This window comes from Hoplias malabaricus, chromosome 13, assembly GCF_029633855.1.
Source record: "Hoplias malabaricus isolate fHopMal1 chromosome 13, fHopMal1.hap1, whole genome shotgun sequence".
Lineage (NCBI taxonomy): Eukaryota > Metazoa > Chordata > Actinopteri > Characiformes > Erythrinidae > Hoplias > Hoplias malabaricus.
This window is the reverse complement of record NC_089812.1, coordinates 34206467-34230818: the sequence shown is the minus strand read 5'-3', so window position 1 is coordinate 34230818 and position 24352 is coordinate 34206467. Positions and strand designations below refer to the sequence as shown.

The 24352-nt window shown below is 41.5% G+C and overlaps 2 protein-coding genes across 4 annotated transcripts in view; one reads left to right on the top strand and one right to left on the bottom strand.

Annotated features, from left to right (window-relative positions):
• rln3a (relaxin 3a) overlaps positions 1 to 24352 on the top strand; it is a 33616-nt gene that overhangs the window by 3141 nt on the left and 6123 nt on the right. The window lies entirely within an intron of this gene.
• rfx1a (regulatory factor X, 1a (influences HLA class II expression)) lies at positions 1 to 24352 on the bottom strand. Of its 3 annotated transcripts, none has more exons than XM_066642026.1 (20): positions 24257 to 24352; positions 23019 to 23116; positions 21367 to 21728; positions 21157 to 21266; positions 20713 to 20805; positions 19002 to 19352; positions 18374 to 18459; positions 16880 to 17336; positions 13474 to 13673; positions 11782 to 11901; positions 11566 to 11696; positions 10260 to 10378; positions 9949 to 10058; positions 7401 to 7552; positions 7038 to 7135; positions 6063 to 6212; positions 3590 to 3798; positions 3015 to 3168; positions 2827 to 2872; positions 1 to 2068 (listed from the first exon to the last, which is right to left on the bottom strand). In XM_066642026.1, exons 2-20 carry the CDS (start codon positions 23027 to 23029, stop codon positions 1908 to 1910), a joined length of 3120 nt encoding a protein of 1039 aa, XP_066498123.1. In that variant the 5' UTR covers positions 23030 to 23116; positions 24257 to 24352; the 3' UTR covers positions 1 to 1907. The 3 variants fall into 3 exon arrangements, with proteins under 3 accessions (XP_066498123.1, XP_066498124.1, XP_066498125.1); XM_066642027.1 differs by having other exon boundaries at positions 16931 to 17336; XM_066642028.1 differs by having other exon boundaries at positions 13474 to 13655; positions 16931 to 17336.

The window sequence follows — 24352 nt, the reverse complement described above, 5'->3', positions numbered from 1 at the left end:
AATCTTAACAACAATGCAAGACCATCAGCAAAACTATCATCAAATAAACCAGAGAAAATCAAGCTCCTTTACGTCTGAGATAAAAAGAACTAGATTTCCAGATCAAAGAAATCTGCTGGTGACCTCAGAACAATGGAGGGGCCACACTTGATCCCAGACCTCAACATCACTGAATAGGGTTTGGACTGTGAGAATAAGTAGAGAATATCACGCTCTCCAAAGGCTGGATGTCTGCGAACTGTACTCAGTGGCTGTTTTGAATGGAACGTTAATAAGAGTCTCTGACTTATTCATCACTCCGTCTGCACAAAAACATCTCTACATATATTTTACACATCCCTCTCTTTCTCTCTGGGTATAAAAGATTGTATAGGCAGTGTATGGGGGGGGGGTCAGAATCAAATACACAACAAACCATTCAATGTGCACAAAACCATTGTGCAAATCATCATTATAGTACACACAAGGACCATTTTAGACATTACCATGAGAACTATGAATGGAAGAGGTGGTCGTTATCGGTTCTGTGAAACCGAATGATGAAGTGCAAACAGACAAAGGCTATTTAACAAAAAAAAAAGAGAGAGAGAAAAAACCATAAGGCAGAAGGTGGAGAAAATAATGTCAAACAAAGAGATTCTTAATCAGAATCGGAAAATTAAAGTGACACAACAAAGGGAAAACACATCCCCGTCTTTATGGTTAAACAGCATCTACTCAGCACTGACGGGGATGTAGCACACAGTAGTGTTCAATGAAGGCAACAAGAACTACAAAAAGTGAGATATGGATGCCTTTGAAAATATCCAACAACATAAACAACTATCAACACTTCTTGAGAACCACACACACACACACATACATATATACACACGCGCTCACGCACCCACACGTATATTCACAAAAAAAGCACACATATCCACTCAGAAAAATCAAATCAGCACGGCAGGAAGGCCTCGGTGCACTCACAAACACACAGACAACACACGGCGGGGGCTGCCACAATATCGTACGCACATACAACCACACACATACACACAACTCTCTCGTACAGCCAGTCTCCCACATGTGCCTGTTTTGCCCTCTCAGGAGGCCCACAGAAGCTCGTTTGTCCTCTGGGAGCCTGATGCTGGACTTGTTTCCAGTGTTTTATTGGCTGTTGATGTTTTAGTTTTCTTGCCAGTGTGAGGGAAAATGACATCTCCATTGTGTTCACATGTTGTGTACTGAAACACCCACACATTGTGTCATTGTTGGGTTTGTTTGTGAGATGCGTACGTGTGAGTACTCTCAGGATCCTGCTGCATTTCCTTAAACCTCTGAAGTTGTGCATCATTCTTGGCGCTGCCTCTTGCAGAAAATCTCTTTTGTTACATGGTGTGACACATTAGTCATACAGTCCTGTACAGTCCATCTTATTTAATAGGCGGATAATGTACCACAGACATTAAACAGCAACAGCTACTCAAACTGTAGGATACTACGGCCAAAGCCACCAGGCTACTGCGTTAGACAAAGCTTGCCTGTTTTAGTGTGAGTGTATTTTGTGGAGGTTGCCGGTCTTGTGAAGTGTGTGTTAGTACGTGGTGAGGATTTGTCACCCCTAACGTTTGTGTTTTCTCACAGAGAAATCCAGTTTGTGACACCAGAATGACAACACACATTCAGAGGTCTATTGGATCCTATACATCAACTCTCATGCTCTTCATCATCATCGTATTAAATAGTGCCTGTGATTGTGTTAATGTGTGTGGGTGTATTATGTGCCACTATTAGTGTGAGAGAATGTGTATATGTGTGTGTGTCTGTGTTTGTGTGGACTTGTGGGGGCTGCAGCATATTTTCCAATATGTGTACATACTGAATATCAAACTGTGTTGTGTGTGTGTGTAGTGAGGTGTGTGCTCTTAGTTCTCTGTGTTGCCCGTACTGAACAGAACTCTCTGGTCGGTTCTAGCCAGTTTGGCTGGTGGTTCCAGAGACTCCTCCCCCAAAGGAGCACCATCAGCAGGCAGTGACAACTCCTGACACTCATCGTCACTCTCCTCTTCCTCCTCCTCTTCCTCTTCTGACAGACACAAGTAAACAAACAAACAAAAAAAACATTTAAAGTATCTGCTCAAAAGCTACTAAGACTTTAGTGTCTAAAATTAGCGTTTTGATTTTGGAACTTTAGCTATAAGGGTTAAGGTGGGTACAAAGGGAAGGCCATGGGGTAAACAGGCTTTGATCATGCCGCACTTTTCTCAGCTTGCATCGTGTTGCTCAGATAGAGTCGCCCGCTCGTGTTTTGTGACCATTAAAGGCGACATTCAGGATTTTAATTAAAAAAAAACAATTTTTATAAAATTCTGGAGATTTCTTTTAGCAAATTTTAGCTCTCCAGTTTGTTTCTGTACTCAAAACCCGTCTAATGTTTTTACAAAGCCCTGTTGTCAGTAAATGGATACAAAAATAAATGTGTCTTGGTCCAGTATGCTAGGTTTTCTTGCTCCTTACTCATTGCATGCAAAAATTCAAGCAAGACTGTGCCTCGTACCCCCCACCTTCCCCTTTGAGACATCCGGCCTAATGTGGGTGCTGATCACACCACTACAGCACATATAAATCTTTCTACCTAAGCTTGTACTAAAGAGTGTGATGACTACTAGCGCTTTAAACCAACCTGTGAAGTTTCCTTGACTCACGCTCGACGCACTATAAACACGGCGTGTTTGGACTAGGCCTTTGGTGTTTAAAGCTGATGCTGAATATTTTTTGTTGTTTTTTTTTAAAAGATGTTATTATTTTGACAGAAAGCAGAAGTGGATGCACGCAAGACTTTACCTTTATCAGGATCCAGTGTATTCAGACTGCGACCAAGGCTGGCAAACTAAGAACAAGAAGCAGAACCAAAAGATCACTCACAGAATAGTATTAGCTTTCATTTTTGGGTGTCACTTGTTGATAATGAGTAAGAGTAAACTTTCTGACAAAGTGAAATTTCACATTTCATGTGCTGTGTGTAGATGTACCTCTCCCATTACAGCAATAGGGGTTTCCCCTTTAGCTTGAGCCACCCTGTGTTCTATAAGATAATACATGTATTCATCATACAGCAGACGAATCAGGTGAAAGGAGCCAAAACTTGCTGCGCTGCGTAGTGTCAGATCTCGGATCACCATTGAGCTGCAGAGACAAAGAGAGACACATAGCAAAAGAGAAGGGATAAAGCATTGTAAAGTATATATTCAAGCCTAACAATTACCTATGGTTTCTGAGAGATGTCTTAAAGATATCTCTCAGTATTCCCAAACTTAAAAACCCAAGTTATTTGCTCTACAAATGTAGCACAATTTGCAATTCGAGTCCCTGAACTCAAATGGAAAAAAAGACAGTGTCATTGGCATAACGACCTAATTAGCATCACCTTGTGAAAAATTTACTAGCCTGCTAAACATGAGTGAATGAGTTACAAGCCAGTTCCATGCAGTGCTTCACATTTCATTTTGAATAGGCAATTATGAATGTCATTGTTCTTCTGACGTTTTCATGCTGACGGCCCACTAAACTCGGAGCCCTTTCTCTGTGGAGCTAAATGAAGGTGCACCTGTAAAAGCTCCACTTAAGCAGAAAGAGCTTGGCAGCCTTGGGGAACGCTGTGCTTGTCTGGTAGGGCTTTAAGACCTGTGATACCACACCGTCCAGCCATGCTGCCCACTGCTCCAGAGAGTTCTGCTGCTGGAGGGTCAGCTTAAAGTCCTGCTCCAAACGCTGCACCACCCGATCCTCACATCTGCACACCCAGGAAGCCTGTTCCTGAAGACAGACAAACCCAGAGGGAAAAATAGTTAATAATGTTGTGAGAATGGTCAGGGCACTGTATTAACTGTCTAGATATGCATATATGTATAGTAATGCAGATTTACTATGAACAATCCTGCTAATAATATATTTATTTTACTTCATATTTTCCCCACACTGACAATCAAGTAATATTATTAATTCATTCATTCATTATCTGTAACTCTTATATAGTTCAGGGTCGCGGTGGGTCCAGAGCCTACCTGGAATCATTGGGCGCAAGGCGGGAATACACCCTGGAGGGGGCGCCAGTCCTTCACAGGGCAACACATTCACTCACACACTCACACCTACAGACACTTTTGAGTCGCCAATCCACCTACCAACGTGTGTTTTTGGACTATGGGAGGAAACCAGAGCACCCGGAGGAAACCCACGCAGATACAGGGAGAACACACCACACTCCTCACAGACAGTCACCCGGAGCAGGAATCAAACCCACAACCTCCAGGAGCTGGAGCTGTGTCACTGTGACACTACCTGCTGCACCACTGTGCCGCCCTCAAGTAATATTAGTGGTCTTTTATTAGACAACCAAAATCTTTATGTATTGATAAAGGCCACTTTGCGTAAACTATTCAATGCTCCAACAATAAAATGAAATGGATTGCTGAAGCACTTTTCTGTTATTTTACATCACAACTGTGTAGTGCTTGCACATGTGTATTTTAGAGGAACATTCTTTTACCAGTTTTAAAAAGCAGTGATAATAAAATGATAGTTTTATTCAGGCTTATATATGGCCTATGTCTGTTCCTGTTTGTGCCAATTAAGTGCTTCTTTTACTTTATACTTTTATTGTAGCAATATACTTTGACAAAGATATCTTTATGTAGTTGATGCAATATACCGTATCTCTGAAATAAAGTGTAATAAAAGGGGTTCGCCAATCTCTGCTGAAGTTACAACTTATATCCGTTTATGTGAGGATTTGATTGCTGTCAGCCCTGAGAACATCAAAGAAGCCAGGTACTATTTTAAGATGTCTGTATCACTTATGTCATCCCAGCTAAATTACTGGACGTTGCTTCATCACTCTAAACAACAAAGCTGTCCTTAGAGGTTTATGCCCCTCTAGCTAACACCTTGCTTTGAGCATGGTGACCTTAGGCTCATGAGCGTCTACCTCAGAATATGCCCTTCGCTTTTCTATGGAAGTTACACAAGTTTGGCCTTCTCTTATTCACAGCTGAACATATGTGTTAGCCAGTAAAGCACTGTAGGATATCACGTTGTGCCTTAGCTGTCAGATCAGAAGGTGATATAGAGTCTCTCAGAAAAATGTGTTCGGATGACACCAACAGTGGTCCTGCACCTGAGGGCAACTATTGAGTTGTCATTCTGACAGACGCAGATTTATTTGTCAATCCTCACACTTTCTCTCTACATCAAAATATTTCCCTAACGTGAGAAGACAGCTCCTTGTGATTTCACTTTCTCGGCTCTGGTATTAGACACCCACACACAAGTCACAATGTTCTCTGTAGACTTGTGTTAATACGAGTGAAATCTCTTATGAAAAGGACTGTTTCTTTATCTCCACACACCACACGTCCTTTCACTTCTCTATGGAAACCTGTTCCTGAGGGTGAAGAGAAAATTATATTGACTTATTTCCAGTGGGTTTTAAAATATAGACTTGTTTGTATGATTTTATGTAGTTAGTCAATATTTTGAGTAAGTATTCTGAGATACGAAGTGATATATTTGATATACTTGGAGAAAAGTATTTTGTGTTCATCATTATTCTTTTGTTATTGTTAGATAATAGAAAAATGAAGTATATCCTTTGGACACACAAAGACACAGATGTACACTGTAATAACTGGAATGGACTGTCAAGTGTCCTTCTAACACGCACACATATAGGCATTGACCAATCCAAATTTTTCAATTCCGATATAGTACATACATTATACCCAATACAGATCCGATACCATTGTTGAATTAATAAAAAGCATACCTCACCAAATTTAAAGCACCAGGATTGACTTAAACATTATTTTGTTAAATATTACGTAAACATTAAGTTGTGTGTAGAAGCGCTGAGAGTCAGTCCTGTGTCTGCAGTGCTGTTTTATACACTTTATACGATCATTTCACATGAAAAGCCTTCTGTTTTGTATACAAACCAGTTCCATGGATTGGCCTAATTATCTGATCTAGCTAAATGTGATACCCGATGCTAATATCGGATGGATGCATTGTTTGAGACAGACCTGCACATTAGCGAAGTCCACTCGGTTGAGGTCACTGAGCATCTGGTTAATCTGTGCTGTGTTCTGTAACACGGCCCGGGCAGCCTGAGCCAGATGATTTAGAGACGTGTACCTGCGCAGTGTCTGTGCGAAAGCATTCGCACAAGTAACCTAAACACAAACAGAACAGCCAAATGAATATTAAGAAAGGCTAAAAACAGTCTCACTACCTCTCTACCTTCATCACTGCATACAACAATGTGCTTTCAAAAGAAATCTCAGTGTTCAGAAAGCCTGCTCTCCCATTATATGCTGCTTCAGTTCACATTGGCCCAAGCTGAACTTTGGTTTTTCAAGCCATTTGCCACCTCCAGAAGGACACAGGAGCCAATATATCACTAAAAAAATAAACCTGCCTTTTAGATCAGCATAAAAAAAACATAGCAGACTCTGACTGTAGTTTCCTCTTCTGTTTCTTTTTCTCAGCTCTCCCCAGCATTTAATAGCTATTTGTATTTGTTGGCAAGGTGTTTTTATTCAGGGCTGAAACCAAGCAAGGGTAGTTCCATGGCTGTAGGCTTGCCTCAGTCTGCGACACAGGGCTTGGCTTCGAGCTGTGCCTCCCTGGTCAAAGCTTTGGCTCCAGCAGGCAGGCTTTAGCGAGCCCTGATGTCCCATCTCCAAGGACTTGGGCCACAGTGATATAGACAAGTTTAGACACACCTAGCTTTTCAAACTGAATTTGGTGTAACTCAGCACCTCTGTGTCTGACAAATTAACCTATGTGTATTAATCTTTTTATCTGATGACAGCATTCATCTGCACTCAAATATTTTACATGTTAACCAATCATAACTAAATTATAAAGTAGTAAATAAATATTGCACATATTTTATCGGGAAAAGCAAACGAAGGATAGGTGTTCTTACATGACCAGTGTGTTCATATGTATAGACATAGTCGTATATTAAGACATTGAAACAGTATGGCTATGACCTTGATGCGGACCATCTCCTCAGGAATGTTCATCATGGCGTTAGTGAGCCAGCTCTCCAGACTCTTGGCAAAATTGCGGATGGCTTGAGTTAAGGCACCTGGATGTAAAGGAGAGGGCAGTGTATCAAGGGATGTTGAATTGTGTTGCATTAATTGAATCTAACATGATAAGTTCACATGCAGTTTGATGACTGCTCAAAAATCTAATTTAATAGAGCTTTAATAGCTTTAATAGGTTTGCTTTAACACACAGCAAACTAAGTGTAGTATGTGATGTAAGAGTAATTTTGGAATGTTTGTTAGTGGAAGTATGTTATCTGCACATCTGAGTTATAGCTTATAGTTATATGAGTTATAACTCACTGGGTATGGGTCTCAGTACATCTGGTATGAGGATCTCCACCAGGCCCTGGTACAGTGTGTTGTCGCAGTCCCGGCTCCAACGCAGTGCTGGCTCGTATTTACACAGCAGCACCAGACACGACTTGGGCAGTCTTTTCTCTGACTCATCATGACTGAGACACCAAACAACAGAAATAATAGTCAAGAAAATTCCCTCCATAAACCACACTCTCTTTACAGATTACTCTATATATAACCTATAACACACATACTGTCTAGAATTAGCTCATCTACAAGATGGATATAATCTTATGAGTCTGACGCATAGATATTTTCACATAAATTAGCTGCAGTATTCATTAACAGTGATATTTGGAAGTTCACCAAGATTGCCATTTAGAAATGTTCTCTTCAACAAGAATCTTGTAAAATAAATTTGGATCATAACACCTTATAAAACAAAAAAAGTATGCAAAATTTTAAGTTCCCCCAATCTAACATTAACAAAAGACGTATTCCCAGCACCTGTCTGACAACCAAAACAAACACTGACACACACAGCTGTAATCGGCCATGATTTTTTGGAATTTTTTTCTTAAATGTCCTTAAATAAAATAAAGACAAAAGCAGATCTACTGTATTTTTTTTATTGATTAAGATCTTTCAGAATGAAATATGTTATTGGCTGTGTCCAATCACAATGCAAACGACTGTCCAGCTCATCCAGAATTTTTAGATGCTGACCGATAAGGTGAGAATATTCAGACATTTTTCTCTAAATATTCTGAATTTATTCTCGAAATATTTTTACTTAATTTCTTGAAACATTCTCACTTTATTCTTGAAATAATCTTACTTCATTTCTTGTAATATTCTGACTTTATTCTTTGACATTTCTGACTCAGGAGCATGGCCACTAGAGCTGTCCCGAAAACCATCTTTTGGACTTCGGAGGTTCAGCTGGGATATTCAGCGAATATTCATAAAAATGGTGTATATTGTTGTCATTAACAAAATCTGCTTCTGACTCCTGCTTTAATATCCCTTTCTCCAGGCTGCACCGTGGCTCAAAGCGCAGCTTCGCTCGCTACGCTTTCTAACCTGCAAACTAGCTCACTAACTAAGGGCAGAGAGTATAACCAGTTTGAGTGGAGGTTCTCTAATTTCAGGCACAAACCTGACAAAATGGACCGTGGCATCACCTCGCTTTGTTGTAAGTGTGTTGTTTTAGCATGTTGGGCTGTTTTATATGATTGCGTTTTAGGCTTCATTTGCACAAAGACTTTTATGTTGATGAGCCTGAATACAGGTGGAGTGGGGATAGAACTGTCTTTACTGTTGGAGCCTGAATACAGGTGGAGTTATGAGAGAACTGTCTTTACTGCTGGAGCCTGAATACAGGTGGAGTTGGGAGAGAACTGTCTTTACTGCTGGAGCCTGAATGTGGTGGAGCGTTGCATTTATTGATAATCACATTTATCCAAATCTTAAAATTAGAAACTGAATGCATACCCAATGAACAAATTTCTGAATACCCGAATATTTACAGCCAGCCCTGTTGTTCAGAAAATCAACTCTCAGCGTCCGCTGTAAAAATAAAGCCGCACTTTGGTTCCCAGCATGGCTCCGCTTGCTGAGTCGTTCACTAATTCGTACGCTACACAATGCCACTAAGGGCACAGAGTGTACACAGATAAACCAGAGCTTCTTTGAGGTGTAAAGCTGAAAAAAAGAACTGTAGCTTTGCCATGCTTCGTTGTAAGTAGGTTGCTGTAGCATGTTAGTCTGTTTTAAGCTTTGTTCAAGACTTTTATGTTGACAAGGCTGAATACATGCCTTTTTTGCCACATTTTTTGTACCAGTCAATCTGATCAGAGCTTGTTAGATTTAGCCCCCAGTGCTTTCACAGGTTGATTTAGAATGTGTGGTGGAAGTGACTGATTCTTATTTATAAGAGTAAATGTCAGTTTGTAGGTATTTTTAAAGTGCCTTTCAAATGTTGTGGTGCTTGTTTCTTTCTTTCATTAATGTATTAATGAATTCATTGTCTGTAACCACTTATCCAATTCAGGGTCATGGTGGGTACAGAGCCAACCATGGTTCAAACCTGGGTTTGATATGTGACGGGTATGTAACTAAAGCAGTTATCCACTGTCACCTTAAACTTTCTAATGTCTAATGCCCACACACCCAGCCCAAAACAGATACAAACACACAACACAACAGTAAACCCCCAAAAGACCCCTTAAAACAGTTAGCGGGGGAGCTGTTAAAATGTTCTGTGGTGAACTCCAGCTCTTCCTGAATCATGCATTCCTTTAAACCATTACTTGATGCAAAAAAAAAAAATAGACAGGTACTTCAGACTTTGATTGGCTGATGCAATAAATGATTGACAGTATCCGCCTACTCACTGTAGACACTTTTTTTAAGTCTGTACATAAGTAAACATGATTATAATTATATATTTCAAAGGTATATATTTATACTGAAAATATATTCCCTTAGTTTGTTATATAATACTTGTTTCTATTTTTTTTTTATTCCAACTTAAAATGCAAATACTCACACGGCCAGTGTGGCTGTGTCTCCAGCCTGGCTTTCGCTGAACCTCCAGAAGGTTTTCCACAGCGTCTCTACCAGCGTGAACTGCAGGTTCACCATCACGTCCAGGATGGCCTGTGGGAACACAGAAAGCAACCAACTAACTCACAGGCTACTAAGATTTCAAGAGACGACCATTTCATTTAAGAAATGAAAACCCTACAGATTATCTTTGAAGACTATAGCTAAGCAAAATATGTTTGGTGTCCACACTTGCCCATTCCGATATTGAGCCTATCAGGAGGGTAGACAGGAAGAAAAACTGTAGTGGATTACCTCGCAGTGCTCTCTGTATAGTAGTTGAAAACTCTTAATGTGCTCAAGCTCAACACCTTCTGGCAAAGGTTTTTCCTGCAAGTCAATGTCGGGAAACTCTGGGAGGGCACGGGATGCATCTGCACAAAAAAATAGCAAAAAATATCAATCACAGAAACCTGCTAATCCCTCGCTATTTGATCTGTGGCATTCTTTAAGAATATGTTTATGTTTTGCATGCCTAACCATCATATATTCTGATCTGAGCCTACAATTTACATAGATATTTCTCTGGCTAGTTTCCCACCCTCACCTAATAGGGATTTGCAGATCATTTATTTAATGTTGAATAGAGATAGTCCTGGTCTAAGTTAAGTCCTTGGTTAAGTCACCAATTCATGACTGCTGCCATTTGTGATACATTTATCACATAATCAATACGCATATCTACAAAAATGGATCAGCATCAACCTGGTCAACCATATTCATATACCATCAGAAATTGAACTACCTAGGGATATACAATTTGTAAAACATGGCTTCACTACTTCAACATCACTTAAAGTACTGTTAAAAATGGTAGCTATAGACCACTATTACATTTTATTTATTCATTCATTATCTGTAAGCGATGTTCAGGGTCGCGGTGGGTCCAGAGCCTACCTGGAATCATTGGGCACAAGGCGGGAATACACCCTGGAGGGGGCGAGGGGGCGTCAGTACTTCACAGGGTAACACAGACACACACACACACATTCACTCACACACACACACCTACGGACACTTTTGAGTCGCCAGTCCACCTACCAACGTGTGTTTTTGGACTGTGAGAGGAAACCGGAGCACCCGGAGGAAACCCACGCAGACACAGGGAGAACACACCACCCTCCTCACAGAGAGTCACCCGGAGGAAACCCACGCAGACACAGAGAGAACACACCACACTCCTCACAGACAGTCACCCGGAGGAAACCCACACAGACACAGAGAGAACACACCACACTCCTCACAGACAGTCACCCGGAGGAAACCCATGCAGACACAGGGAGAACACACCACCCTCCTCACAGAGAGTCACCCGGAGGAAACCCACACAGACACAGAGAGAACACACCACACTCCTCACAGACAGTCACCCGCAGGAAACCCACGCAGACACAAACTATATTGTACTGAAAGTTCGTTTTGACAAACTAAGTAAACAAAAGGTGAACACTGATTTTTGCACAATGCTTTGTTCGATGTTCTTTTTTTTGTGGCAAGCTTAGATTGTTTAAACTCACCATTATGACATCAGACTTTGTGTCGTTTAGCCGTGTAAACTTACCCAGAAACTGCTGGTACTGCTGCACCTGAGCACTGATGTCAGAAAGACCTGATCCCTGTTGCTGTTGTTGCTGCCCTGCACCTGATGACATTCCATTAGTCATCCCTTCAACTTTATGGACTGGCTTCAACCTATAATACAGAGACAAGTGATGTGTTACATGCTGTAAAAATGATTGAGTTGAATGGGACAGGTAAATGAAAATAGAAAGTATACCTCTGTTTCTGCGAGAATGGCTGCTGTCTCATAGCTAGGTGTTGCTGATCCTCCATCAGCCGGAGGAGAGAGGAGCTAGCTTTAATCCTCAGGCCATAGTAGTGGTACTTAGAGTTTCCTCTGTCAAAAACAGACATACAACATCTTTGTTACACTAGCAACCGTGCTACATTTCTTTGCCACTGTTGGCCTTGGCTTACTTATAGGAGGCTTGGATCCAGATCCCTGTAAAGCTGCTTGTGATGACATTCTCTTGTATATAAATAAAATTTGATTGACTGACAGACTAACTTTTGTTTTTGTTTTTTAATTCAGTGCATGTCAAGACAAGAACATACAGTAAGCGGAACTGAACAGTTCCTGGTGTATACATTTACAGGGGTGTTTTTTCGGGGAGAGAAACAGAATTCACATTTAAAGTTTTTTTCAAACACTTTCAGTTTATCTGAGTTCTGAGCTCCTGGAAGGTTGTCTGAGATTACCAGCATGTTCTTTGTAAATTTGCAAATTTGTTATTGTTTCTAGCTTTACCCTTTTTCTAGTAAAAACATAATCACCCTATATATATATATTATATACAGGAGGTCCTCGGGTTACATCAGTCCGGAGTTACGATGTTTCGTGGTTACGACACATCTCCCATTTACTGTATAAAGCCTTGTTTCGACTTAAGTGCGTCGTAAACGTCGTAACGTGAACTTCGTGTTTGGTGTGCGCGGCGGAAGAATACACGGTTACGCGGCTTGGGACCGAGGAGGATAGGTGTGAGGATAGGATCAGTGCTTACAGTATGTTATTTACGTACAGTATGTACGTATGTTCCGACACCGAAAATCGGTTTACGACGCGACGTATGAACGGATCAACGTCGTAAGTCGAGGACCCCCTGTGTGTGTGTGTGTACATATGTATATATATATATGTATATATATATATAAACAAATAAGAAATATAAGATAATTATTTTCTATAAAGTAGTAGGTGGTGAGAGTGAGTTTGAAGAACAATGTTTTGTTCAGATTCTGCTTGATTTGCATGAATTCATTAAATCCACAGCACACATTATTTAAAATCATTATTTATTAACCCGTAAAACTAGGCATTGGATGATAACCTCAAATAATATGGACTACACGAGGAGAGATTTGGAAAAAGTAAAACCAACACATTCAAACACGGGATCACACTGGAATAATATTATTTGGTTTTATTCTTATGTTATTCTTTATTTGTTGTTTGTTTGTTTTTAGCAAATAAACACTTACTGCTCAGAAAAATAGCTTTAAATCTCATAATCCCAAATACCCAGTATAACATGTAGAAATCATCTAATTACTAATTAACTAAAGTCAGAAATACTGCTGTGTGTGATTCTTTGGAACTTCAGAGTGAATTCTGGAGCCAAACCTGCATTCTTCCAAACCACCCACAGGACTGCAACCACATTTTTTAAAACAAGAAAGGCATTTAGCTTTTGCAGTATTTAGGTCTGATGGCATTTATATTCATTAATTCATTTATCATTTATAACCGCTTTATTCTGCTCAGGGTCGCCACGGCCGCGGAGTCTACCCAAAATCATTACAGCACCAGGGCGTCTCACACACCCAGATCTATTGAAAATACTGCACAGTTCATCTATCAACATGTGTTTTTGTATGGTAGGATCTCAGCTTAGCTGTGTGCCCTTACCGAGTGCCCAGGCGTCTTGTCCTTAGGCCCATGAAGACCGAGCGGATCAGCTTCCCAAAAGAGGCGGCATTAACAGGCTCCAGTTTTTGCTCTTGGCAGTGCAGCAGGTAGTGGCAGTAAAGAGTGGAGCGGGGCAGGCTCACACCCTCCGCTGTCTCATAATTATCCAACAACCACTGCACCTGAGGGCCAGAGGACAGCTGCAGGGATGAGACACACACACAGCCACACACACACTCAGACAGAGAGCCCAGGGATGGCCTGACATACTCACACATAAAAGTGGACGGCCACAAAAACACAAAGAACGTGCACTTTCCAATGCAGCACTTGTGTATACACATGCAGAACAATATCTTCAAGTCACTCCATAAAATCAGTGCCAAATAACAACTAGAGAGTGCAGTTACTGTAGAAATTGTGTGTCTATTGTAACAGAGACACATATTTGGAATAGCAGAAGCACACTAGTCCAGATCAGGACAGACGTGTCAGTGAGGCCGGCATCAATATCTCAAATAAACGCAGTAGAGTTGAGTCCAGCAGATATTTTACTCTAATTCCAGGAATTAAACTGTGTGGACTCTAATGGCACTGTTCATGGAATGACCAACTTATGGACAAGAGGAAAATGACATGACATGAATAATTAATAACACGTTTAACAACATGCATTCACTTTAACACACATTAGCAGTCAATCCCAAACATACATCTTTTTAGAAACCACCTAAAGACACGGAACGTTACATGACACACACAGACACATGCTCATCAATGTCATTCTTCTCTGCGTGCCGTCGCATACAATATGGGTATGCAACAGAACATACAACCAATGAAATGCCTGTAGATTTGACTGGTTCCCCTAGCAAGGTGTACAGCCGTGTAGGAGGGCCATTAGAGTGGAAGTGAATATTAAAACTGACTCTCCTTTCTCATGCAAAGATTTATGATATGAAACATGATGGAGTCATGACTGAATTCTGCATTTGCATTCTGTGAACATGACAGCACAGTGAAAGAAAGAAAAAAAAACCTGTGCTAGTGCTGTCAGAGTCAGAAGAGTACACGTTCTTTTCTAAAAGAACACATCTGAATTGATGAATAACCTATATATTTTGGTGCTGTTGTTTTTCCAAAAGACCTCACACCTACTCCCATAACTCAGTGTTCAGTGCTGGGGTCAAAACAGGACACAAATACTGAGGGTTACGTGCTCTGGGCCACATCATGACTGACCTGCGTGACTCTCACTGAGTCACTCTGCTCTTTTACTGTGCTCTTTGATGCGTGAAACCGAACAATGATGTCATCATCGTCCTTATATACTGCAAAAAATGATCTCTTGGCAAGACCAATCATCTTACGTGTTGTCCGTAGGTCTATTATTTGTCGTTATACTAATGAATATACTTGTAACTCTTTTATATTAATATTTGCTTGTTTAACGTAACACAATAAAATGATTTAAACGTCTAGAAGCACGTTTAGTCGTTTTCTAACAACACCTAAACGTTTGCCTTCATACTATCTTGCTAATTTGAATACGTCTATATAATTGCAGGACAGCTTTTGCATACAGAGAAAGCGTGGAACAGATTTCATGTGCAATATACAGGGGTTGGACAATGAAAGTGAAACACCTGGTTTTAGACCACAGTAATTTATTAGTGTGGTGTAGGGCCTCCTTTTGCGGCCGATACAGCATCAGTTCGTCTTGGGAATGACATACACAAGTCCTGCACAGTGGTCAGAGGGATTGTAAGCCATTCTTCTTGCAGGATAGTGGCCAGGTCTCTACGTGATGCTGGTGGAGGAAAACGTTTCCTGACTCGCTCCTCCAAAACACCCCAAAGTGTCTCAATAATATTTAGATCTGGTGACTGTGCAGGCCATGGGTGATGTTCAACTTCACTTTCATGTTCATCAAACCAATCTTTCACCAGTCTTGCTGTGTGTATCGGTGCGTTGTCATCCTGATACACGGCACCGCCTTCAGGACACAATGTTTGAACCATTGGATGCACATGGTCTTACTGGTGCAATGTGGGATTAATGACGATTGGCCACCAGGCTGCTCCAATTTAGCCATGAAACCTCCCACACTACAATGACAGGTGTTTCACTTTCATTGTCTAACCCCTGTATTTTAATTCAATATTATCTGCAAGCTGAAATCTTTTCAACTCGATCTGCAAGGGTCCTACGCTGAATAAAATGCACTCTGTGGCAGAACAAGCCGAAGCTGAATCCTGCCACTGATATAAGGGCGTTCTGAGTGGGATCGCTCTGCAGTCTGAACGCAGCATACCAATTTAAAGTCTACTGAAACACAAGGTAGCTGCTGATGCTGTAGAGCTCCCACTTTAAAACTCACATCTCTCGTGTGATATCGCTAATAATTAACAAAACATTCCTGTAAAGTGGAGTGGCGCATGTAGAGTAACAGGTCCCCCGCCGTTAGCCAATACTCTGTATCAGCACTCATGGACTGTCCCTTGTCCAATCAAATTACTTGATCAGAAATAAGTGTTTGATGTATCGTGAGAATAGATAGTGGTATGCAAAAATTTCAGCTATTTCTGGTCAACATGTTTTTGTTGATTTTCAAAGTGAAAATAAGTTAAAAAATAAAAAGGAATTTAAATATAACATTTTCTGCTAAAATATATTTTTGTAAATACATGTAAACAATCACGTTTTATAAAATTCAGATGTTTCCTTGCCATTTGCTGCTGTCCTCTCTGTTTGTGTGCTCAAAACCAGTCTAATTTGTTTGTTAATGAGTAAAAAAACATACTCCATCGGTCCAAAATGCTAGGCTTTCTCTCTCTCTTCTCTCTCTCTCTCTCTCTCTCTGCCATCTCTTGGAGATTTTTAGACAACCGAGAGAAGTCTAAACTTTTAAAAACATGAAGCGAAATGAGGATTGCTCTATTCCTGCTCCACGGGTGGGAAATATTTACTTATTTTTACTGGAAATGTCTTCAAATTCAGCCAAATACAATCAACAGTTGTTAGTTTTCCTTCAAACACACAACTCCACCTTAAAAGACGTGGAGCTTAGAATTGCTTTTTTTCCCCCACAGTCATATATGTTCCCTTTAATGTGCCACATTCTTTGCATAATATGTTAAATACACCAAAACAGAAGTTGTTCTGCAACTGAAAATGTAGAATTGTGTTCTTTGTATAGAACTTTTTTTCACACTTAGAAAATCAACAAAAAAAAATCTGATAAGAGGTGTCCGTATTTGCAGAGGACTGTAAACTCAGACGATTTCCCTTGGCAAGATGTCATTTTTTGCTGTGTACTGGGAAGGGTGAAGGCGAGGAGTGACTGACAGTTGTGGCCGAACGATTGGTCTGGTCTTCGCTTTGTTGGGTTTTTTTTGGGTCATACCTTTTTGTCTGCCGACGGCACGCTATTCTCCTCTCCTTCGCTTATACTCACAGTGGCCGGGGATGCACGGGCCGTGTGGGAGTAACTTTGGCCATTTCCACTGCTACTGCTGCTGTTGTTGCCCCCGCCTCCCAGCATATAGCCTCCTTGGATGACGTAGCTACCGCTGCTGCCGTTAGCCCCACCCCCTCCCTCCCCAGAGCCGTTGGCCGCTGCCCCGGAGGCTGCGATCACGGCTGTGGCACCAGCCCCTGTGCCCGCTGTGGGGTTCGCCACAATCTGGCCTGTCCCAGCAACGAACATGGAGACACCGGTAGAGCCAGTAGTCACTGCAACGGTCAGCGGGGTGCCAGGGGAGGCGGACTGGGAGCCAGAGGCAGAGCTGGTCTCATAGTACTGACCACCACTGGTCTGCGTGTACAGGGGGGTGTCTGTGTAGGGGAAACTGCTGGAACGACTGAGAACAGAAGGGAAATATATTTAACCTCCAAAAAGTGTTAATCCTAGTGTCATGTTTGTCAACATAACAGTACTACTTCTAGATTTAGACTTTTAATTCTAACTATTCTCATAATGTTCCCCTAAATGTTCAAATTGACTCATTTCAATTATGGAATGTTTACATTTGTTACATCGACTCATCTCCATGACATAATGGGGCAGCCAAGTAATGCTAACATCTTCGCTACACTGATTTTCGCTCATTCAATTCCAGCTGCTGCTTTAAAACTAGAGGACTTTTAAACAGACAGAATTAGCACTGTTCACAGAAATCTGTATGAAGCTAATTTTGATTTACCTGTGTACAAGAATGCTAGCAGAGAGATGCCAATTCAGTGACAAACCAGAGGTACAAACTGGATAAAGCAACTCAATCTGAGTGAACCTTAAATACTTATGCTTCTGTCTCTTATATCCTCAGAATGTGTTCTCACTCATTTCCCAAATGAAAGTGATTTGGGAGTCAGAGTCTTGGCAAGTTTTAAAATGTTAAAAATGATTCAACTAATTTAGGGATGGTTCATATTTGCTCTGTGTTGTTGTCTTGTTAAGAATCAAATGGAACTGAGGAGTTGATTCTGTCGACTCAAACAACAGGCTTCAAAGTTAAGAGTCGACTCCAATAAACTTTGAGTCGTGTGTCACTAAATGAATGACACGAAGATTAACAAAATTAACAGCATGTGACGTAATAATGACATCAAAACTTGATTCCAAATCATGGTATTGATAACGTGTATGGATTTTATCAAAAACCTGTTCTGTCGATTATAAATTACATTTCATGTGAAGAAACGTACAAAGTGTATGGAAAAAGGGGCCATTGAACTGATCTTGTAAAAAAAGCATTACATATAAAGGTTATAAGGTCACATTGTACACACAATTGCACTGTTTATTTAAATGGCTTTCCACTTGACTCAATCCCAAATGGTGCCCTTGGAGATTGCTATGTAATATGTAACATATGAAAAGTCAGTATTGTGAACTTACATAGTACTGGTAGTGTAGTTAGCGTCTCCCTCAACATACTGCACCTGATTAGCATACACATGCTGCACTGGCACCTGCTGAAGCTGCTGCAGACAGACGTGCGCATTTGAGCACACACACACACACACACACACACAAATAAAAATGCTTACTTCCTTCCTTCCTTCCTCTTTACAGCTTTTTCTGAGAAAGTGCAGTTGCCACATAATCAGAACATTTTCATAAATTTCACAATACCTTTAAGCTTCAGATGGTTTTGTTAAACTACATCTTGAAGAAATATCCCCTTACTCAACACAAAAATGGAGAAATTAACAACCACAAATTTAATTAAATGAAACTACTGTATTTATATTGTAGGCCCATGGTTTCCAACCACGTGAAATGACTTGTTTACATGTCAGCAATTTAAATACGCATGTTGAAGCACAAGTGGAATTTCCCTTTTAAAACACAACCGCTGATGTTTTAGGTATGTTGTTTGCCCAGTGCTAAATTAACGTTCAGTACTTGTTAGCTAATTAGCCTCGTAGGCCCAGTGCAAAACTAGAACACCACTAAGGAACAGAGTGTGTAAACCTGCTTTTGAACCATTGCTTTAAGGTCGGCTTTGGTTAAAGTCACCTACTGCTTGGCTGGAAGCAGCCTCAAACAGGAAAGCCTGGCCTGTGCCTGCGGTTACAGTGGAGACAGCGGAGTAGAGGGGCTGTTCTGGCTCCCAGCCTAAAGCCATAATAGGGACAGAGTAGGTAAATGGGGGAGCAGCCACAGGAATTGAGATAGGGAAGTAGGGGGTGCCTCCAGGTTCCAATGTGTAGTCCAGTGTGTAGCCTGAGTGGGAGAGGTCATCTGCGTACATGCTTATACATCTGTCAGTTATTGCTGCTGCTGCTGCTGCTGCTGCCCTGTACTCCAGCCACTGCTCTAGCTCTCTTTCTCTTTCCCTGTTCCTCTCCCTCTCTGCTTCCATGTAAGAAGTCTACAAGTAAGTAATGGAGGGTTACACACTTCCTAAACTACTTCTGCAACTTCATTACCACAGGCTAATGCAATTCATTTAATAGAAGACAAATTTCTGTAATATGTAATATAGTTTCCAACATTGTTACATATATATATATATAAGATGGGAAGTAACCCTCTGTATAACATCAATATAAATGGTCTGTAAAGTGAATAGGCAGCTATAAAAGCATCCACTGGATGGCATCTACACTACTGGACTCAACTCAGCTTTGCTCAGTTTTTGGAACCTGGTTAGTTTTCCACTACAACGGCTGCTCCCGGAAAGTTCATGTAGAAATATCACACCATATCTAATAGGAACCACAGACTTTGGAAACCGCAACAATAGCAGAAGTTATGTTAGGCGTTTACGAATGCCACACAGCTAAGTATAATTTTTTCGTTCCTTGTTGCACCACCCAATCTTTCGGCAAATTGCTCCAAACGACGTTTATACCTCTCCTAAAGACTGCGGCATAATTGTATAGGCTGTCATTGTGACTTCGATAAAACCAAATGTGATTGTTTGTGCAGGACGTTTGCACTGTCTGCATTTCATCACGATTAATAAGTCTTGCTGGCCAGTCAGTGCTCTGCAAGGTTTGCACATCATGGTTTAGCCCCTACTTGGCTCGCTTGGAATCATGAGCAAGCAGGTGCTAAGACAGTACCCAGTTCCAGGTACCAAATTTGCCTAAAAGCCAAGGAGAGCTGGGTCAAGTAGGGTACATCCATTTGTGTCTGATTATAGAGTGCATGGACTGGAGAGTCAGTGGTATATTTTGAAATTTTAATTATGGATTAGAAGGCATCTTGCGACCAAATAGATGCTGGCTCCGTCCCCACAAATGCCAAGACATTTTGGGTGGGGGAGCAAAGAAATAGCAGTGTCTCCTCCCACAACATCCATTGCTGAGATGGCCTTGAACAAAGTACTTTGTACCCAGCTTCTCCCCGGGCCTGCCACTCCAGGTGTGTCACCACTGTGTATTTGTGTTCACTGCTTGGGATGAGTTAAATGCAGAGGCAAAATTTGGATGTACTGCTGTTCGACAGAACACTGTACAGAAAGGAGAAGTATGCGGCTAAACGAATGGATATTGTATAAAGTTCTAGTACATGGCACTGAAGTTCCAGTACGAAACTAAAGACATAAACATGCCTCAGCTGATGTACTGCATTTTGGAGAAAAGGGAACATGGTGTATGAATTATTCCTTTAACAAATAGCTGAAAAATAAATAAAAGGAATATGCTTGACTGTGTGTAGCTGAGCCAGATGTTGCTGTTTGGGATAAATGTGAGATTTGATAGTATGTGTGTATATGCAGTCACCTCCTGAGTCAGGTGTACAGACTGTAAGTTGGTGACGCTCAGTTGAGTGGCTTCAGTCTTGGTTGTTTGAGATGTGGCTTGAACCACTGACCTCTGTGAGAAACAAAGCATATAAAAGAGTTTAGTTTAGCAGACTTAAAATATGCTATAGGTCATATAGCTTTTTTGTTTATCCTTTAATTTTTGGTCAAAACAGCCATTAAGGAGCATCAGATAAAAGCAGGAAAAACCACAGCCACCAAAGTTAGGTCTTGCATTAGTTGCATTCCTGCTTCATTTTATTAAAGTAATCTTTAAACAACTTTGACTTGTCAGGCCATACATCCTCACTCCACACCTCAGAGTGTTTGTTCCACTGTAACTGTTTTAAGATTGAAAAGATCCATCCATCCATTTTGATTAGAAACTGAATGAATACAGCACTGAATATATATGGGCCTTTACCTGCTGGGCTGACTGCACCTGCTGCACCACCTGAGTGAGAACTCCAGTCTGCACTACTGTAGGAGGAGGACTGGAATCTGAAACAGAGTCACTGGAATGGAGGGAACCCTCTGGAAAAAGTGACAAGGGGCGAAAGAGCAGGATGTCAGATATTTCCCATAAAGATTCATAATACAAACTAATTTACAAAGTCTCTTAAGGAGCCCTTACCTGTGACTGTGACCACGATGTACTGTGGTGTGCTCTGGGCATTGGACTGTGTAGGGGAACCCTGAATCTCAGCTGTCACATACTGGGTTTGTGGGGGTGGGGCTTGAGTTGGTGGGGTTTGGGCAACAACTTGTGTTTTCTGTGCTGTTGCAGGAGGGGGTGTGGTCTGGCCTGTGGATGCAGATGCTGACCCGGACGCTACAGTGGTCTGCAGCTCTGCCAGGAACTGTTGAGGGGCCACGGGGGGAGCAGCGGCTGGCTGCCCTGGCGCTACACTTATGCCACCCCCTTGAGTCTGGGAGGCCTGCTGCAGCTCCCCCACATAGGCTGGAGTTGCCATTGAAATAGCCCAGTATAAAAGTCTGCAAAAGAGACAGAATGTTTACCTGTTAACATGGTGCATCAACAGGGAACATATGTCTGCAAAAGGGTTTTGTTTTGTTTGTTTTTTTCATGCTAGTAACTATGTAATTAATATTTTGAATAACACTTGTCACTGCTAAAAAATAGGGTACAATGGTCTTTCTCTACCAGCCCAGATGGATTAGATACCCAGCTCAAAGACTGAGCAAATCATTTAGTGTCCTGTTACAAGTAACGTGATCACTTTTTGCAAAGCAGTGGATCTAGGCAGAAACTCAGCGCATAGAACACAAAATAAGTGAAATGTGAACACCGCCAGGACATTCATTCATTCATTCACTATCTGTAATCCTTATCCAGTTCAGGGTCGCGGTGGGTCCTACCAAGAGCCTACCTGGAATCATTGGGCGCAAGGCGGGAATACACCCTGGAGGGGGCGCCAGTCCTTCACAGGGCAACACACAACCACACATTCACTCACACACTCACACCTACGGACACTTTGGAGTCGCCAATCCACCTACCAACGTGTGTTTTTGGACTGTGGGAGGAAACCCACGTAGATACAGGGAGAACACACCACACTGCTCACAGACAGTCACCTGGAGGAAACCCACGCGGACACAGGGAGAACACACCACACACCTCACAGACAGTCACCCGGAGGAAACCCACGCAGACACAGGGAGAACACACCACACTCCTCAAAGACAGTCACCCGGAGGAAACCCACGCAGACACAGGGAGAAAACACCACACTCCTCACAGACAGTCACCCGGAGGAAACCCACGCAGACACAGGGAGAACACACCACACTCCTCACAGACAGTCACCCGGAGGAAACCCACGCAGACACAGAGAGAACACACCACACTCCTCACAGACAGTCACCCGGAGGAAACCCACGCAGACACAGGGAGAAAACACCACATTCCTCACAGATTACATTAGAAATTCCATGGGTTGAGATTTATTGTTGGGAGTCAGGGCTACCATTGAAAATACTTTAGAATCATTTTGGGGCTTGTACAATGGCTTTTTCAACATTTATATACCAAAATAACTGACAAATATAATTTAATTTCATATATGTAGCTGTCAATTATATTTTTAAATTCTAAATAATGATTAAAAATAATTATAGCCAGTCATGAAAATTACGTTTCCTGAAATTTTCTTCAAAGCTTCTTCACTATGATACATTTACAGATGTATGTCTCAGCAGTTATTTAATATGCTTCCTTTTTTTAGTAACTGCATTTGTCACACCCCACCCACACATACATACATCATTATCATAAGCCATTATTTTCAGTCAGACTTATGTCTTAGCAAAACATGGCCCTTCTGATCAAGTTGACGTTGTTTGAGTTGGCTCTCCCATACCTAGAGAAAACAAACACATTTTTATGCTTATGTGCAACATTAAATTTTTTAACTTAATTCTGTAGCGTTGTTGAAAATAGGAAATAAAATATGGTCAGATGTGTTTAAGTTTAAAACTTCTTTTATAAACCGTGTTGTCTTTTTGGCCTCGTGCCATTTACAAACATTGCATAGTATCCCCCTGAGACAAAAAAAAAGTGCGCGCAGCCCTGGTTTAGACTGTGGACAAGGGTTGTTGTCTGAGGTGAAAGTGTGAAGTGAAAGTCACTGCTCTTCACGACTGGCACAGTTTAAACACTGTACGAATGAATTAACTCCAATGTAAAACAATGTAAAACACGAATTCGGCTGCATGAAGATAGCTACAATTCTAGAGCTCTTCGTTGCCAAAAAAAAAACATTAATCTCCTAGATCAAAATCTTAACTCTTAAGAACATTCTAAGTGATTCTGGAGCATCTCTGGTAGTTCACACTGAAATGGTAAAACAGTGTTAAGGGCAGCTGCCGAGTTGAAATGATGTAGAGAAATGAAAAGCGGGAATATGGAGGATACACCGTTTTATTCTTAGACAGCGATTAAAACCTGTTATGGTTCGGGAGAGATGCTGGAGACGGATATTTCTGTGTCGCCGACGCGACTGTGCTGAACGTAACATGTCCGTTTGGTCGTGGCTGGGTCTCTAGCTGTAGCTGTAGCTATGCCAACGGCGTTTATTTTCAGCGGCTCGGCTCCCTAGCAACGCTCTCCGGCCAGTGAAAGTGAGCGGGGCTCGCCGTCTCGCGCTGGTTAGCCCGACGTTAGCGTGGCAGACTCGCGTATATTCTACTAACAACACCCGCCATTTTGTACAGCCAATGTAGCATTTGACATCGTCATAACAACGACCAGCAGAGTGCCGAGGCGGACATAGGATAACGGTGTGTTCGGCGAGTGTTGACTCGGACCCCCGCGCTCCGTCAATGCTATTCTCCCTCAGCCTTCTCTACAGCGGCTCCCGAGCCTCATCACTCAGTAGCACAGCAGGCTCTAATGGCTACTGACACATATCCAGCGAAGGATAGTGAAAAAAACAACAGTGCTCCTAATGGTTTCTCTTACAGTGCAGCCCGATAGACGAGATTAGAATAAAGGTTGTCACCTCTTTGTCCGAGTGAATTTCCCAGCGGTATTTTAGACTGTTTTTATTGTTTCAATGAATCGGGCTGTTGTTGTTGATTCTCGTTGCTGGGTTCTT

What these genes read in the sequence shown, in the direction of transcription:
- rfx1a (XM_066642026.1), bottom strand. An exon ending in AGGAGATGGTCCGCATCAAG is followed by an intron (nt 6,213 to 7,037) that starts GTCATAGCCATA and finishes GTTTGTGTTTAG; the next exon opens with GTTACTTGTGCGAATGCTTT. An exon ending in CTTAAGTGGAGCTTTTACAG is followed by an intron (nt 3,169 to 3,589) that starts GTGCACCTTCAT and finishes TTGTCTCTGCAG; the next exon opens with CTCAATGGTGATCCGAGATC.